Source organism: Maylandia zebra, linkage group LG3 (assembly GCF_041146795.1).
Source record: "Maylandia zebra isolate NMK-2024a linkage group LG3, Mzebra_GT3a, whole genome shotgun sequence".
In the NCBI taxonomy this organism is placed as follows: domain Eukaryota; kingdom Metazoa; phylum Chordata; class Actinopteri; order Cichliformes; family Cichlidae; genus Maylandia; species Maylandia zebra.
The window spans coordinates 44551745-44564864 of NC_135169.1; the positions used below are offsets into that span (position 1 = coordinate 44551745).

The 13120-nt window shown below is 41.8% G+C and overlaps 1 protein-coding gene across 6 annotated transcripts; it reads right to left on the reverse strand.

Moving 5' to 3' along the window:
• Positions 1–140: 140 nt before the first annotated feature.
• LOC101467871 (dynactin subunit 1) lies at positions 141–12616 on the reverse strand. 6 transcript variants are annotated; one of them, XM_012925006.2, is made up of 32 exons: positions 12460–12616; positions 10684–10749; positions 10401–10595; positions 10084–10165; positions 9954–9985; positions 9601–9621; positions 8547–8570; positions 8105–8188; positions 7598–7753; positions 7398–7421; positions 6738–6935; positions 6388–6592; positions 6159–6237; positions 5824–5983; positions 5499–5603; positions 5144–5335; positions 4948–5064; positions 4706–4858; positions 4407–4567; positions 4128–4296; positions 3925–3993; positions 3524–3736; positions 3272–3433; positions 2918–3049; positions 2700–2825; positions 2435–2577; positions 2177–2343; positions 1757–1875; positions 1199–1394; positions 1019–1092; positions 828–917; positions 141–737 (listed from the first exon to the last, which is right to left on the reverse strand). In XM_012925006.2, the coding sequence occupies exons 2-32, from the start codon at positions 10723–10725 to the stop codon at positions 600–602; spliced, it is 3828 nt and encodes a 1275-aa protein (XP_012780460.2). In that variant the 5' UTR covers positions 10726–10749; positions 12460–12616; the 3' UTR covers positions 141–599. The 6 variants fall into 6 exon arrangements, with proteins under 6 accessions (XP_012780460.2, XP_012780462.2, XP_012780461.2 ...); XM_012925008.2 differs by lacking the exon at positions 8105–8188; XM_012925007.2 differs by lacking the exon at positions 7398–7421.
• Positions 12617–13120: the final 504 nt, after the last annotated feature.

Here is a 13120-nt window from a genome sequence, read left to right on the forward strand (position 1 = left end):
GGTGGGGGGGGTTAAACCCTGAACACTTATATTAACAGCTATAGTTAATGTGGTTGTGTCTGCAAAACTCCTTTGAATAATGTTTCACACACTTTTTTTTTGCGCTGAGATACTTTAAGTTAATGAGGTTGAAACCAAAATGAGCAGACAAACTGTCAGCTGGCACTTTATCATATTAGTGAAAGTTTACACTGTAATATCAGCTTACAAGTATAAACGTAAACATACATTTGAGTATTTCTTGCTCAGAATTGGGCTGCTATCTTTTATTGTCTGACTTGCACAAATACAAAACATACAAAGGAACAAACTATCAGTCATTGCAAATGCAGTAAAAATTGTGTTGTAGTCCTTCCCATTTGCACAGAGTGAACATTGGTACAGAAACTTCTTCAATAATGAAATCATGACACCTTAGTGACATTCGGGACTCTTGAAATCCAGAAAAACAATCACTTTTATAAAGACACTTCTCTGGGTCGATAATATTAGTGCTATAAGTGGAAACAGTTTCCTGAGAAAAGTGAAAACGACAAATAGGAGGAATGCTGAAGTGTTAGCTGGAATAAGAAGGTACTCTGCTGTGTAATCCTACTGCTCTAAACCATGAGGAGACTGTGCACTTGCTGCAACTGCTGCTTTGATAGGACGAGACGGTGGACTTGTTCCTGTCCACGGGTGCATGGAATCGCAACACGGCCAATGAATACAGTGTCTCCCTGCTTCTCTTCCTTGGCCTAGGAAACAAAAAATATGCACATGATATATATTTTCCACTGCTGTATAACATGAATCATTTATATTCTTTTATACTACTATAGTAATACCTTAGTAAAAGAGGTGACTGGGAATGTGGCAAAGTCAGAAGAAGCCTTTGCTCCAGGCTGATATGAGACCACATGTTCGGCTACCTCACCCTGAAACAGGAGACTTGGTCAGACTGCTTGTTTTTGCACTGCTGTCAGATAACAAGACAACATAAGGATTGTGTAATAGAAACTATTTTTTGAAGCGGCACCTTGAGTTTATCCAGAGCATCACTGAGGTTCTGCAGACGAGCTGTCTGCTCCAGGAGCTGAGCGCTTGCACTAACTGTAAGAAATGGAGGAGTTATAAAATAATTGCTCAATGCATTTAGCAAACTCACAAAAGCCTTCTTCAGAATATGAAAATACTTAAAACCTCTGTGTCCACATACCTGCCGTCTTTCCAGTGATGTCCACCACTTTAACCTCGGCACTCAGCTTGAGCAAGGTTGCCAGCAGCTGGTCAGTCCTTCTGTATATCCCTGTGTTTAGTCCCTCTGGAGGCATGGAGCTTTCTTTAGACACTTGTGGGAGTTTAGGAGGGCGGAGCGGCGGCAGGGAGGCTAGCTGGGCTCTCATTTTCTCTGCCTGTAAGTTTATGTAGTTTATTATTATAGTTTTGTTTTGATATAAATACACACACACAGTCATAAAAAGTATCTGCCCTATTTTTTTTAATTCCTTTTTTTGCATATTTGTTAAAAATGTTTCAGATTATCAAACAAGGTAATATTAGACAAAGAAATTGGGTTGTTTTTTTTGTTTTTTTTTTAAAAACATAAAAAATGTAATTTAAAAACATTTTGTTTATACTCTGGTCATTTTTGTCTTTTATTACCATTTACTTGATGATCTGAAACATTTAAGCGTGACAAATATACAAAAAAAATGATGAAATCGAGACGGCTTCTGTAAATTCACACACATACACACGCTTGAATCTAGCATACCTTGAGTCTGTTGTTTTCATTCTGAAGGTGTTTAATACCCAGCCTCTGGGCCTCAATCTGCTGCCTGAGGAGAGGAGAGTCCACCACCTGCATTGGCCCTCCCATAGAGGGAGGCAGACCTGATGGGGAAAAATAAAATGATTGTGGAAACAACGACACCTTGTGGTTCTCCTTAGATGGTGCCGATTCGCCTCACTTTCATTTAGTTAAAATCTGACTAAAGTCTGGTAGGAAAAGTTTCACTGTAATAGAACATACTCAATTTTTGCAAGACTTCTTATAAAATCCAGTTAATTGCAATTGCTTTTCTCTGGATAGAACAATTACATGTGACATTAATATAAACCACCATCAAATATAAAACACCATCAATTCAGCTGCTGAGAAGAAATGAGCATAAATAAGAAGTGGGAACTTCACCTCCTGCTGATCCCTGAACGATGGAGGCAATTCCTGAGGCAGGTGGACCTCTCAGGCCTTCAATGGTCATCTTTGACTGGTTACTGAGTCGTTGTTTCAGCTCTGCCTTCTCAGCCTCCAGCTGGTCAATATCAGCCTGCAGAGCATCCATTGTCTCCTCAAACTCCCTGGAGAAGAGTAACGGGGAGGGTCAAATGAGGAAAACACCGCCATAATAAAGAAAATGGAGAGGAAAATTTCATTGTTTATTAATCCTACTTTTCTTTCTTCTTCAACAGGGCAAGGTTCTCATCCAGTTTGGTCTGAATCTTCTCCACACGTTCATCAGCATCTTTGGTGGAGGTGTCCAGCTTCTTCTCCAAGAGGCTGAGGCGGACATGGGCCTCACTCAGCTCCTCACCCTGAGATAAAAAGGAGATACAGTGCCATGCTTGTTATACCTGTCGGTCCAGTTTTCATCTTTCCAGTCCCTTTCACTTCGAAGTGGCAGGTCCTTTTGCACAACCTTTCTTCAGCATGTTACCTTAATCTTGAGAGACTTCTTGAGCTCCTTGATGACCGTTTCTCTGTCTTCTAGTTTGACTCCCAGACCTTCGGCGTCAGTCATTTCTGCCCTGACTGTGGCTGCTCTCATTTCCACTGGAAGAGTCTAATTGGTGAAGTGAGAATTAGTCTGAAAAGTTCCAAACTGGGGACTTCATGTGAAATGAGTACTGTGAAACTGTTCAACCACACAAATACCTTTCCCTGTGGTTTTTCAGCATCATACTCTCCTTCCTGCATGGCTGTAGCCATCTTGTTCATGGTGGTGATGACAGAGCTGCAAGACTGCCGCAGTAACTCTGGGCCATTTACACCATGGGAGCCATATACCTTAGAGAACAGAAAGCAGATGGTGATAATAGCAAGAGATTAAATCAACAGTGCTTAATACACAACCTATGTTGTGCAAAATGCTCAGAACACAAGATCAAACATCTGATGTGCTAAGCGTGCCAATTAACTAGAACTATAAGTCCTTACATTTCCCCCCCCCAAAAAAGAGGAGGTTTTGCCTTTTAAAGAGGACTGAGCAGCTGTTAAATGTGAAAGTACCTGCTCCACAACCTTGCAGGCAATATCCTCCAGTTTAAGAGCATTGAGACCTTCCTGTTCTCCCAGCGAAGGAACCATCTGAGCTCCAGCTGCAGCTACCTCTTGAAGTACCGCAACCACACGAGTCAACTGACGCCTGCACTCGGTCAGCGTCTCTGAAACCTGCCATATGAGGAGAGACATGTCAGGCGTACAGCTGTAATTATACAGATCCCAATCAGCAATGGTGCGTTAGTTGCCATGTTTCCATACCTCTGGTCCAAAACTGAGAGCAGCGGGGACTCCAGCTACATCTGTTCCGGGCATGCGACGGCGGATCTTCTTACAAAACTGTCTGATATCAGAACACGAGGTGTCCAGGTCCTTCAGAAGAACTGCTAAACCAGAGCTCTCCTGTCCTGATGACAGGAAGGCGCGCAGACGAGCTACCTCCACTACCATACAGTCCAAGGCACTCTGAGTAAACTGGAGGTGAAAAGGCGGCATGTGTCATTTAAAAGGAAAACCCGACACTTCTTTTTCCTTACAGATTTATACATTTTGGACATATTAAAAAAACATTTTTTATAATAGTGTTATTTCTGGTTTATAGCCCTGCATTACAAGTGAAACCGTATAAATCTTTTTAACTTTGCTAAACATGCTTGATGTACCTTAATGTGATCAGCCAGCTGCACTGTGCAGTCTTCAGTGTGATCTGCCAGATGGACACTATACAGTTGCTGGAAGACAATATAACAGATACTTGATATAATGAACATGTTATAAACTCACTGACATCTACAGTTACACAGTTTATACGACAACTGAAATTTCCAGTTGTGACGTTTTAATGTAAAACACATCCCTGCGTTACCTGATAGTACTTGATGGCCTTAGTGAGAGGTTCCACCTGAACGGTCTCATCCAGCTGATCTTTATGAAGCAGGTCTATGAAATAATCCAGAGAGCGTTCATGGAAACTCATTTCAGAGTAAAGGGTTCCCATGCGCTTAAAAACGTCCACGCTGCAGGTGTTCAGAGCCCTAAACGAGTGCAGGGAAAAAGGAAAAGAGTAAAACACATCGACCCAGTGATGAAGGTATGTTCACCTATTTTATTCCTGCATCTTTATTGGTAAAGCTGCGATATTTACTGTTCATATTTATGCAGGGTGGCCTGCAGCAGGCTGAGGGAGTAAACCAGTCCTGAAGCGAAACTGCGCTGTTCTCCCGGAGGACCTCTCAGCCCTGTTCCCTGCACCGGGTTCCCGTTCAAGTCAAACTTCTCCTGTGCCTGTTTACTGATGAGTTCAGCCTTCGGACGAGGAGATATCGACCACATACAGACACAGCCGAGTAAGGATTTGGGAAAGCTCTTTGAAAAACGTACTACAACCAGGTAATTCTAAAATCGAGCACAAGAATTCAAACCTGTCATGTGTCTGCCTCATACCTTGCAGATGAGCCTGGGAATAAGCAGGAGAACCAGAATGCAGTCATGGTCCCCACCATGGCGAAGGAAGGAGTCAGGCATGAAGGAGGTGAGGAGGGACACCTGTCTGTTCGACTGAGCTACTTCCATTTTCCTCAGCTCCATCTCAATGGCCTGGAGACAAAGAGTGAGGTTAGTTGTTTAAATAAAGAAAACCAACAGCACTGGCACCGAGGTTGTATGTCACCATGGAGCTCTCTTACCTTGGCGTAAGCCTTGGTCTCTGCAAACTTGATCTTAAAGTCAAACAGCTCAGCAGGTGGCTGCTGAACTTGTTCTGCATTTGCATTCTGCTGACTGATCAGCTCCCTGTTGGCCTCCTAATGCACAAAACAAACCTTTTACAGCATCAGGACAATAGAACTGCAGGCCTGCAGAATTACCCCTCCATCCACCTACCTGAAGTGAGCCAGTGAGTTCTCTGTATTTGTTGATGGTCTGCTGGTAATCAGCTACAGTCTCCTGGGCAGCTTCCACCCTTTTGTCTGCCTCTCTGACCTTTGCCCCACTCAGATCGAGCTGTTCCCTCAGCTCCATCTCTGTTTCTCTGGCATTCTCCTGGAGCTCATCATTCATCTCATTGATGGCTTCCTGTTAATGCAAAAAGAAAAAGAAAAAAAAAAAGTGGTAGGTCTGCTATAAATATCTCATTCAAACCTTTTCCTCACACCTTTGTCCTGGATGTGTCATGTTGGAGATTTAAGGAGTGTCAGTTGTATTCTATTAGATCTATTATAAATACATCAGCACTGACCAGATCAGTCACGGTTTCTCTCAGCTCTCTGACTTTCTCCTCAAGGTCGAGGTTCCTCTCCGTCAGGGTCTCCACCATCTCCTCTGAGCCCAGAGCAGCATCCACCTGGTGTACACACACACACACACACACACACACACACACACACACACGTCTTTAGTTTCCACAAATAAGTCTCACAATTTCTCTCACAATTTTTCAGATTAAGGACATGCATCTTTGCTGTCAATGACTAGTCTCAATAAATATTTTTTACCATGTATTATGAGCTACTGTGAACCTAAATAAACCATTGCCTTTCTGTATTTATGTATACATCCTTTACCTGTTCCTTCAGTTCATCGATTGTGGCCTCTGCCTGCTTGACCTCTTCCTGCAGTTTTTCTTTCTGAGTCCTCAGAGTCTCCAGCTCCACGTTCTTCTTCTCCGTCTGCTTCTGAAGCTTCACGTGTTCCTGTTTCTCCGAAGCAGACAGATCTCTCATCCTGAGGAGGAACCAGAAAGAAGGATTTTATTTGTTTTTTTAGGACTTGTCTTCTCTTACTGCTTTTTTACGAGTTAAGACAGGTTAATGTGATTTCTTTTTTTTTTAATTTATCTGTACGCAGTGTAACAAAGAGCAGGCAAATACCTTCATTTAAAAAGGTATTTGCTACTGACCTGACCAGCGCCTCCTTGAGTCTGCTGTTCTGCTCCTCCAGCTGCTTGACCTGGTAACTGGAGGCAGCTCCATCTGAGCCTGCAGCAGGAAACAGTGCACAGAAAGGACAGCACTTGATGAGAAGTGAGCAGAAATGAGATGGATACAGAATACATAAGAAGACCTTGTGGATGACTTGAATAGCAGTGGTTATTATAAACATGCTGCTTTTTTTTTCCCCAAACGCACCTTTCTCTGAAATCTCATGCCTAAGGATCTCCAGGTCCATTGACAGCTCCTCCACTTTCTCTTTCAGGCTATCCACCTCAACCTGGAGCGATTCTGCTCTCTCTTCTGCCATCTCTTTGTCCAGCGTGGCCATCTCTATGGCATCTGCCGTGTCAGACATCTCCTCCATGTAGCGCTCCTTGGCCTCCTGTGCCTCCCTGGCTTCCTGTGAAGTAAGAAGGTATAAATAAAGCATTAAACTGGCAAGCCTGATGAGTTGAGAGGTTGTTCTTTCATTCCCAAAACCTTGAGAAAAAAAGACATCACACTGTAGCACCGATGACTATTTAAGTTCATCCATTCCAGTCTACCTTCTTGGCCTCTTTGAGTTGTTTCTGCAGCTCGGCCTGCTGCTCCTGCATCTTGTTCTTCCACTCCTGAAGCTGCTCCAACTGGATCTTGTGTTTCTCCAGTTCCTTAAGCTTGGCTTTGTCTTCTGTTCGCTTCATCTTCAAAGTCTCCAGTTTCTCCTCCAGGTCCTTGACTTGAGCTCGCAGTGATTCCTCCTCCTATGACATGATTAGAGGCAAGACGGGACCAACAAAATTAATCCATTAACTGAACCTCATCTACTTCCCTAGACTCTACTTTTGAAAAGGGGACCGAAAAAAGCAAAACATTAATCAAGTCCCACCACTAAAATCCCAGACGCATGATGTATAACATATACGATGTTACTCCAAATTCCTTTGCAAAGAATTTTTCATTTTATTTTATTGAAGGGAAAGGGAGGGAGAAAGAGAGAGATTCCTACAGTTCAACCATTTCCCGTAGAGACAGTGATGTAAGGATGTTTCTTTAAGTGCCTCAAAGTAAACCATGCGTCATCCCCAGAAAATTCCCCATGAGGACATTTGAAAACCATGGATAAGTATCGAGAAGGTCTGCTGAGGATAAGTTTTCCCCCCGATGTTGTTAGTAAACACATGCCAGGCATCATCAGCATGCATGTAGCCATTAAGAAACTCTACCTGCTTGGATATGGCAGGTTCCACCTGGTTATAATAAGATGGATGAAATATAACAAAAATCAATTTAATCATAAATAAGAAATAAAATTTAAAAAATTAAAAATGGAGATGAGATGAGCTGACAGGAGGATTGAACATGAACCTCAGTAAAGTTCTTTCCTTTCTCTAAGAAGAGCCTCTTCTTTAGGTTAATGGCCTACCTTGCTCGGAGTAGCTGGAACAGAAGCAGCTGCTGCTGCTGCAGGTGACCCACTGGGCTGAGGTATCACAGGGGCGCCCAGAGCACCCTGCTGGGAGGACAGGCCCGCCTCACTGACATCACCAGACAGAGAGGATGCGAGACTCTCACGAGACGCCTGTTGACGAAAGCAGATTATGAACGGACTGTGACGAGCGGGAGAAGTTTAAAAATAAAACAGGCAAAAACAGAAGAAGAGGTGTGCTGTAAAGCATCGGCAAACAATCCAACTATCAAAACAGGAGTTTGGACCACAGTGAACAAGAACCTTCAATAAACCCAGTGGACGTTGGAAGATTCATCTGTGAAATGAATGTGATACAATGATTACCAAATATAATCACCTCCCAGTGTCCCTTACATGAGACACCACCCTGCAAGTATACACCTGTGCCATAATGTCAGTAATGTGCTTCACCCCGCTCCCTGTGAGGTGTCAGCTGAAGCTCTATGACACGACGGAGCGTACCCTGAGCGACAGGCTGGAGCGGCTGGAGGGACGGACCAGTAGGGAGGGGAGGGAGGTAGCTGATGTGAGACGTGGTGTTTTCCACTGCCACGGTGTGATCGTAGAAACTGTGTCAGAGCAGTTACTTAAACTAAATGCAGGTTAGACTGAAGATGAATAACGAAAGCTTTTAGTACTACCCCTTAATGTTATCATACACAACCAGGTTAATGATATTAACATCCTGTTTTTAGTCTGCCCCTCCTGAGTCAACGAAAGATCACACACCTCAAGTAACTATTACTCATACAATTCTTTCAATGTTAAGTATTTCATAAGGAGAAATCTGCTTCTTATGGTCCCAGAGTCTACTGTTCAAACATTAAAATAATCAAACTTTTCAGAATTAACTCATGTATTTGCATTCCATTTGTCCTCTCCACTCTGCTGTAGGCGAGCTCACCTTTGCCGAGCGGCGGGCAGAGGACTGGAGGAGATGCGTGCACGCACACACGCACACACACACACACACACGCACACAGATATACACACATCCAGTGGTAAGGCAAGATAAGAGATTAGAAGCACGTAAGAAGCATTTGCTGTTAGTTTTGTATTCACAGATCATTACTTTAATACAGCATATGGTCAAAAGCACTGGGCCATGAATCTTTGAATTCAGGTGTATTAACTCAAGTCCCCAGCCATGCAGCCTGCCTTTACAAGCATTTATGAAGGAATGGGTCGTTCTAAAGCACTTGCTGAATTTTAGCGTATACTGTAACAGGGTGCCACCACTGCAACAAGTCAGTCTGTGAAATTTCTTCCCTCGAAAATCTGCAAAAACTGGAAATGTTCTGAAATTAACTTCAGCAACTCAGTCATAGCTTGGCACACCACCAAAGTTAAGGAGCAGGCGAGCCAAGTGCTGAGACACACAGTGCATAAAAGCCACAAACTATCTACCGACTCTAAAACTGCAAGGTTCCAAACTTTCTCTGGCATCAACATCAAACTGGGTTTCCACAGTTTCCATGGTCGAGCAGCTGCTGTCGGTGTAATGTGTAGGTGGCCCAGTACTTTTGTCCACATAGTGTAGCTGCATGCACCATTTAAAATCATCAAGAGCAAAGTTAATCTTGAGAGATCACAGGGACACGAAAAAACTGAGATCATGCAACAATGTAAAACTGAAAAAAAAGAATTCATTGAATTATGACACAAAGAGAACTGACATGAACAGCATCAGGAGAACCTGAAACTGTCACCGTGTTGTCGTCTACGCATGTACACGAAATGCCTTCACCAGAATAAAAAAAAAAAAAAAAAGCTTAATGAAAGTAAAGTGGGGAAACCAAAAGAGAATGCACTGAAAATGGCACCTATCACAAGTTATGTCTTTATGACCCATGCAAATGTCAACAGATAAAGAGCTTAAGTGCAAAAAGATGAACTGCTGCATTAGCACGAGTATAACGCAGACCAAGCAAACGTGCTGAATTTAAATATAGCTCTACCTTTTTAATGCTCGCTGGTTGCTGAAAGAGGTATCCAGAAAAACAAAACATGAGAATTCAGCCCAGCAGCTGAGAGCCGAAACAAACAACATGGCATCATAAAGGAGGAAAAAAACCAAAACTAAAAAACAACAACAAACGGCTGGTCTGCAACGAATGTCACAACTAGTGGGGTCAAACTGATCACATTTTAATAACAACTCTCACAATTAAAATTTTAAATTTAGGGGTTATTTGGATGTTTGTTTAATCCAAAGTACATGCACCAATATTAAAAACCAAGTAACCGACTTGTCGCATTTTTACTTAATTGACAAATTTAAAAAAGTGAGATCAAAAATGTGTTTGCCTACCTGTTTGCTTGTTTTGGGAGTTTCAGGGATGTCTAGAAAAAAATAATTAAATAATTTATTGCACACTCTTGTTATCAATACTTTGCATTATATTTTAGAAACTTGAGTATCAGTTGTGGTCCTTGCTCACCTTTTTGCTTAAGTGTCTTTGCTGTTCCAGACTCAGGGGTATCTGGTGAGGTGGCACTGGAGCCATCTTCTACCACCTGGATCTGTACAATGGAACAAAAGTGTGTAATCAGGACAACATTCGAAAAAACACAAACAAATTACAAAGCTTGATTTTGAATAATGAACAAATACGGACAGAAAACAGAAGAAAAGTTGAGAATAAAAGATGTCAGTCTGCCACATTTGTACATTTATTATGTCATCTGCCTGTTTGGATCTTTACAGTTCAGTGCTGATGCCATAACACCATCATCAGTTCCTCTTGTGCCCACTAACCTGGGACTGCCTGACGAATATGCCGTGATTTTCCTCACAGGTGAAGTAGCGTTTGCCCTGCACGGTGCCATCGTTCTTGCCTTTCGGCTCATCCAGTATGACACCCACCCATTTCCCAGAAGCAAAGAGGGTAGCGCCAATGTAGGCAACAGTGCCGCGCTGACCCTTTCCTGTCACCTCGACTATAGAGCCAATCTGGGAGACAAAAAGTGGATAAAAATTCTTTGAGTTATAAGCCATGTTATTCCTTCCTTTGTTATGTCTGCATAGAAAAAGGACCCACCTTTGGAGGTTTACTACTCTCCACTGTTCCTGTGCTGCTCATTCTGCTGATCAGTGGGCTGGTCAGCTGAAGATACAGGTAAAGAGAAAGAGGTGAAAGGGTGGATAAACAATAATAAATAAGGAGTACAATGGGGGGAAGGAAAGAGACAATAAATAAGGAAGCCAAAGTTATGAAACACTAGAGAATTTATTGTTTATATTTAAGAATTCCAAAGTACCATCATTCTCCTCGCTTTAGCCTTTAACATCAAGTCTTAGGAATCGAAAATATTCAATGACAAAACAGCCCTGAGGCTGCACAGCAAAGAAGCATACTTGCAGCCAGTCATATGGTGCGGACTACAATAAACAAGCAAGTATCTCTGCCTTGCTCAGACAAAGGCACACATTGAAGACAAACTGGGACTGTGGTAAGAGTCTAATCCTTTTATAGAGATGTACAAGCATGTGAATCCATGCTATCTTAGTTTGAACCACAGGGCAGGATAAATCAGAAGAGGTTTAATATTTCTGGGACAGAGGATTATACTCACTAAAACAAGACGGCGAATGAAAATAATTCACCTACCGATTCATTGGTTTTAGACAGACAGACCTTTTAAAAATCTACTTATGTGGTAAATATTAAGACAATAATGTTATTCTCATCGACAGGTCTGTCTATACTTTTTTATAAATTACTAAAAATACATATCAACTCTGATGAAGCCAATAGATGTGGATGGATCGCACATCGACATTATGGTGAGTCTCTCAAATCCTTACTCCTTAGCATTATAGTGCAATAATTCACTGTTACTTTTCAAATTGGTTAATCAAAAATTATCACTGTCGTATTAATTTCAGCATTATTTGCTGTTAAGTACTCATGTTACTCACCCTGGGAGTGTAAGAGTGACGTCTGTTCAAAGCCATAATTAAAGGTTAATACGGTTTCACTGCAGCCGAAAGAAGACTCAACTTTTTCTCTACTTCCCCATGCTCTCCTCTTTTTCAGAGAGGGGAGGATAACACAAGAGTGCGATTACAGGGAGGGATCACAAAACGTCACAGCTGATTTGAACTGAGAGATGGAGGGTAATATTTAACCAGCTGAGACTTGGATGTTGGTTACTTTAAGGACCCATTCAAACAGCTATGAGATCAACTCTTCATTAATCTGATTTACTGCAGCTAAATGTACATGACATTCAAGTGAGACGTATGAAAACACACAAAAAGGTCTGTTTTATTACTTTTAGCCATTATTCCCATTCATTTCACATAATATCAACCCATGGTATTTGCAAGACTAGTACATGCTAACAATAAACAAGTTAAAGATTGGGGTGGGTCACAGGTGACACACACAGGCTAACGATTACTTCCGGTCGAACTGTTGCTCAGAGGGTCGAATACTAAATAAGCTACTTTACAGGTTTATTTAAACTAAGAAGCAACAAGTCAGATACGCACTTGCAAAAAGTAAATGCATCCAAAGAAAGTCAAAGGCTTGAGCCAAAACAATAATGACAAAGTACTCAATGACTCAATGGGGACAAATGTCCCGACACACAATTATGCTAATTCTACTTTAATGTTGACTCTTTACACCAAACCACTTTTAAATGCTATCTATGTACCACGTCGTAACAAATTATTTAGAACAGCTTTACAAAGCCCTATACTCTGACTAGCCAAAACGGTTTGAAACATTAGCAACAGGCTAAAGTCCGAGAGAAAGGCGCTGTTAAACAGCTAACATGACACAGGTGTATTTTGTAATGCAACTCACCTGATATATGCAGATTCCTGTCTTTAAATTAAGCCTTTTGATGTATTCATGCAAATAATAATCCTCTGGTGTTTTTGGATAAATAGCTTACGGATCCGGCGAGCTTTTCCGTTTTTGACAGGTCACTTCCGGCAACCTGACAGACTAAAAGAAGAAGAAATGGGAGAAATAGCGCCCCTATATATATAGCGCCCCTCGTGGCTGGTAAATTCTGTTTGCAATGAAAACACCCAGTTTATGCGGTTACGAAAAAACACGGTACAATACAAGAATGGGATTTGCTGTTGGTTTACTGAGATTTCAATTAAAAAATGTGGCGGTTAAAAACCACATCATCACATTTTACAGGGGAGGCAAATAAGTAGTCAGATTGTTTTACAGTTTGGTTTGACAATTAATACACTAGTCTAATTGTGCTATATTAGTAATAAGTTAAAATTAAAAGAAAGGATACATTAAATTGGCCGGGGGAGAGAACTCTCTTCTGTTCTTGTTATTATTATTTTTTTTTATTTTGGGTTGATCACTTATTACACAGATCTGTGTTACAGTAACACGAAGGCCCTTCATGCGGTATTACGCACGCACACACACAACCGTTTTGGTGTGGATGTATCGGGTCCCTGGATGCGTATTGACGTGTAATTATCCAGAGGCCTAT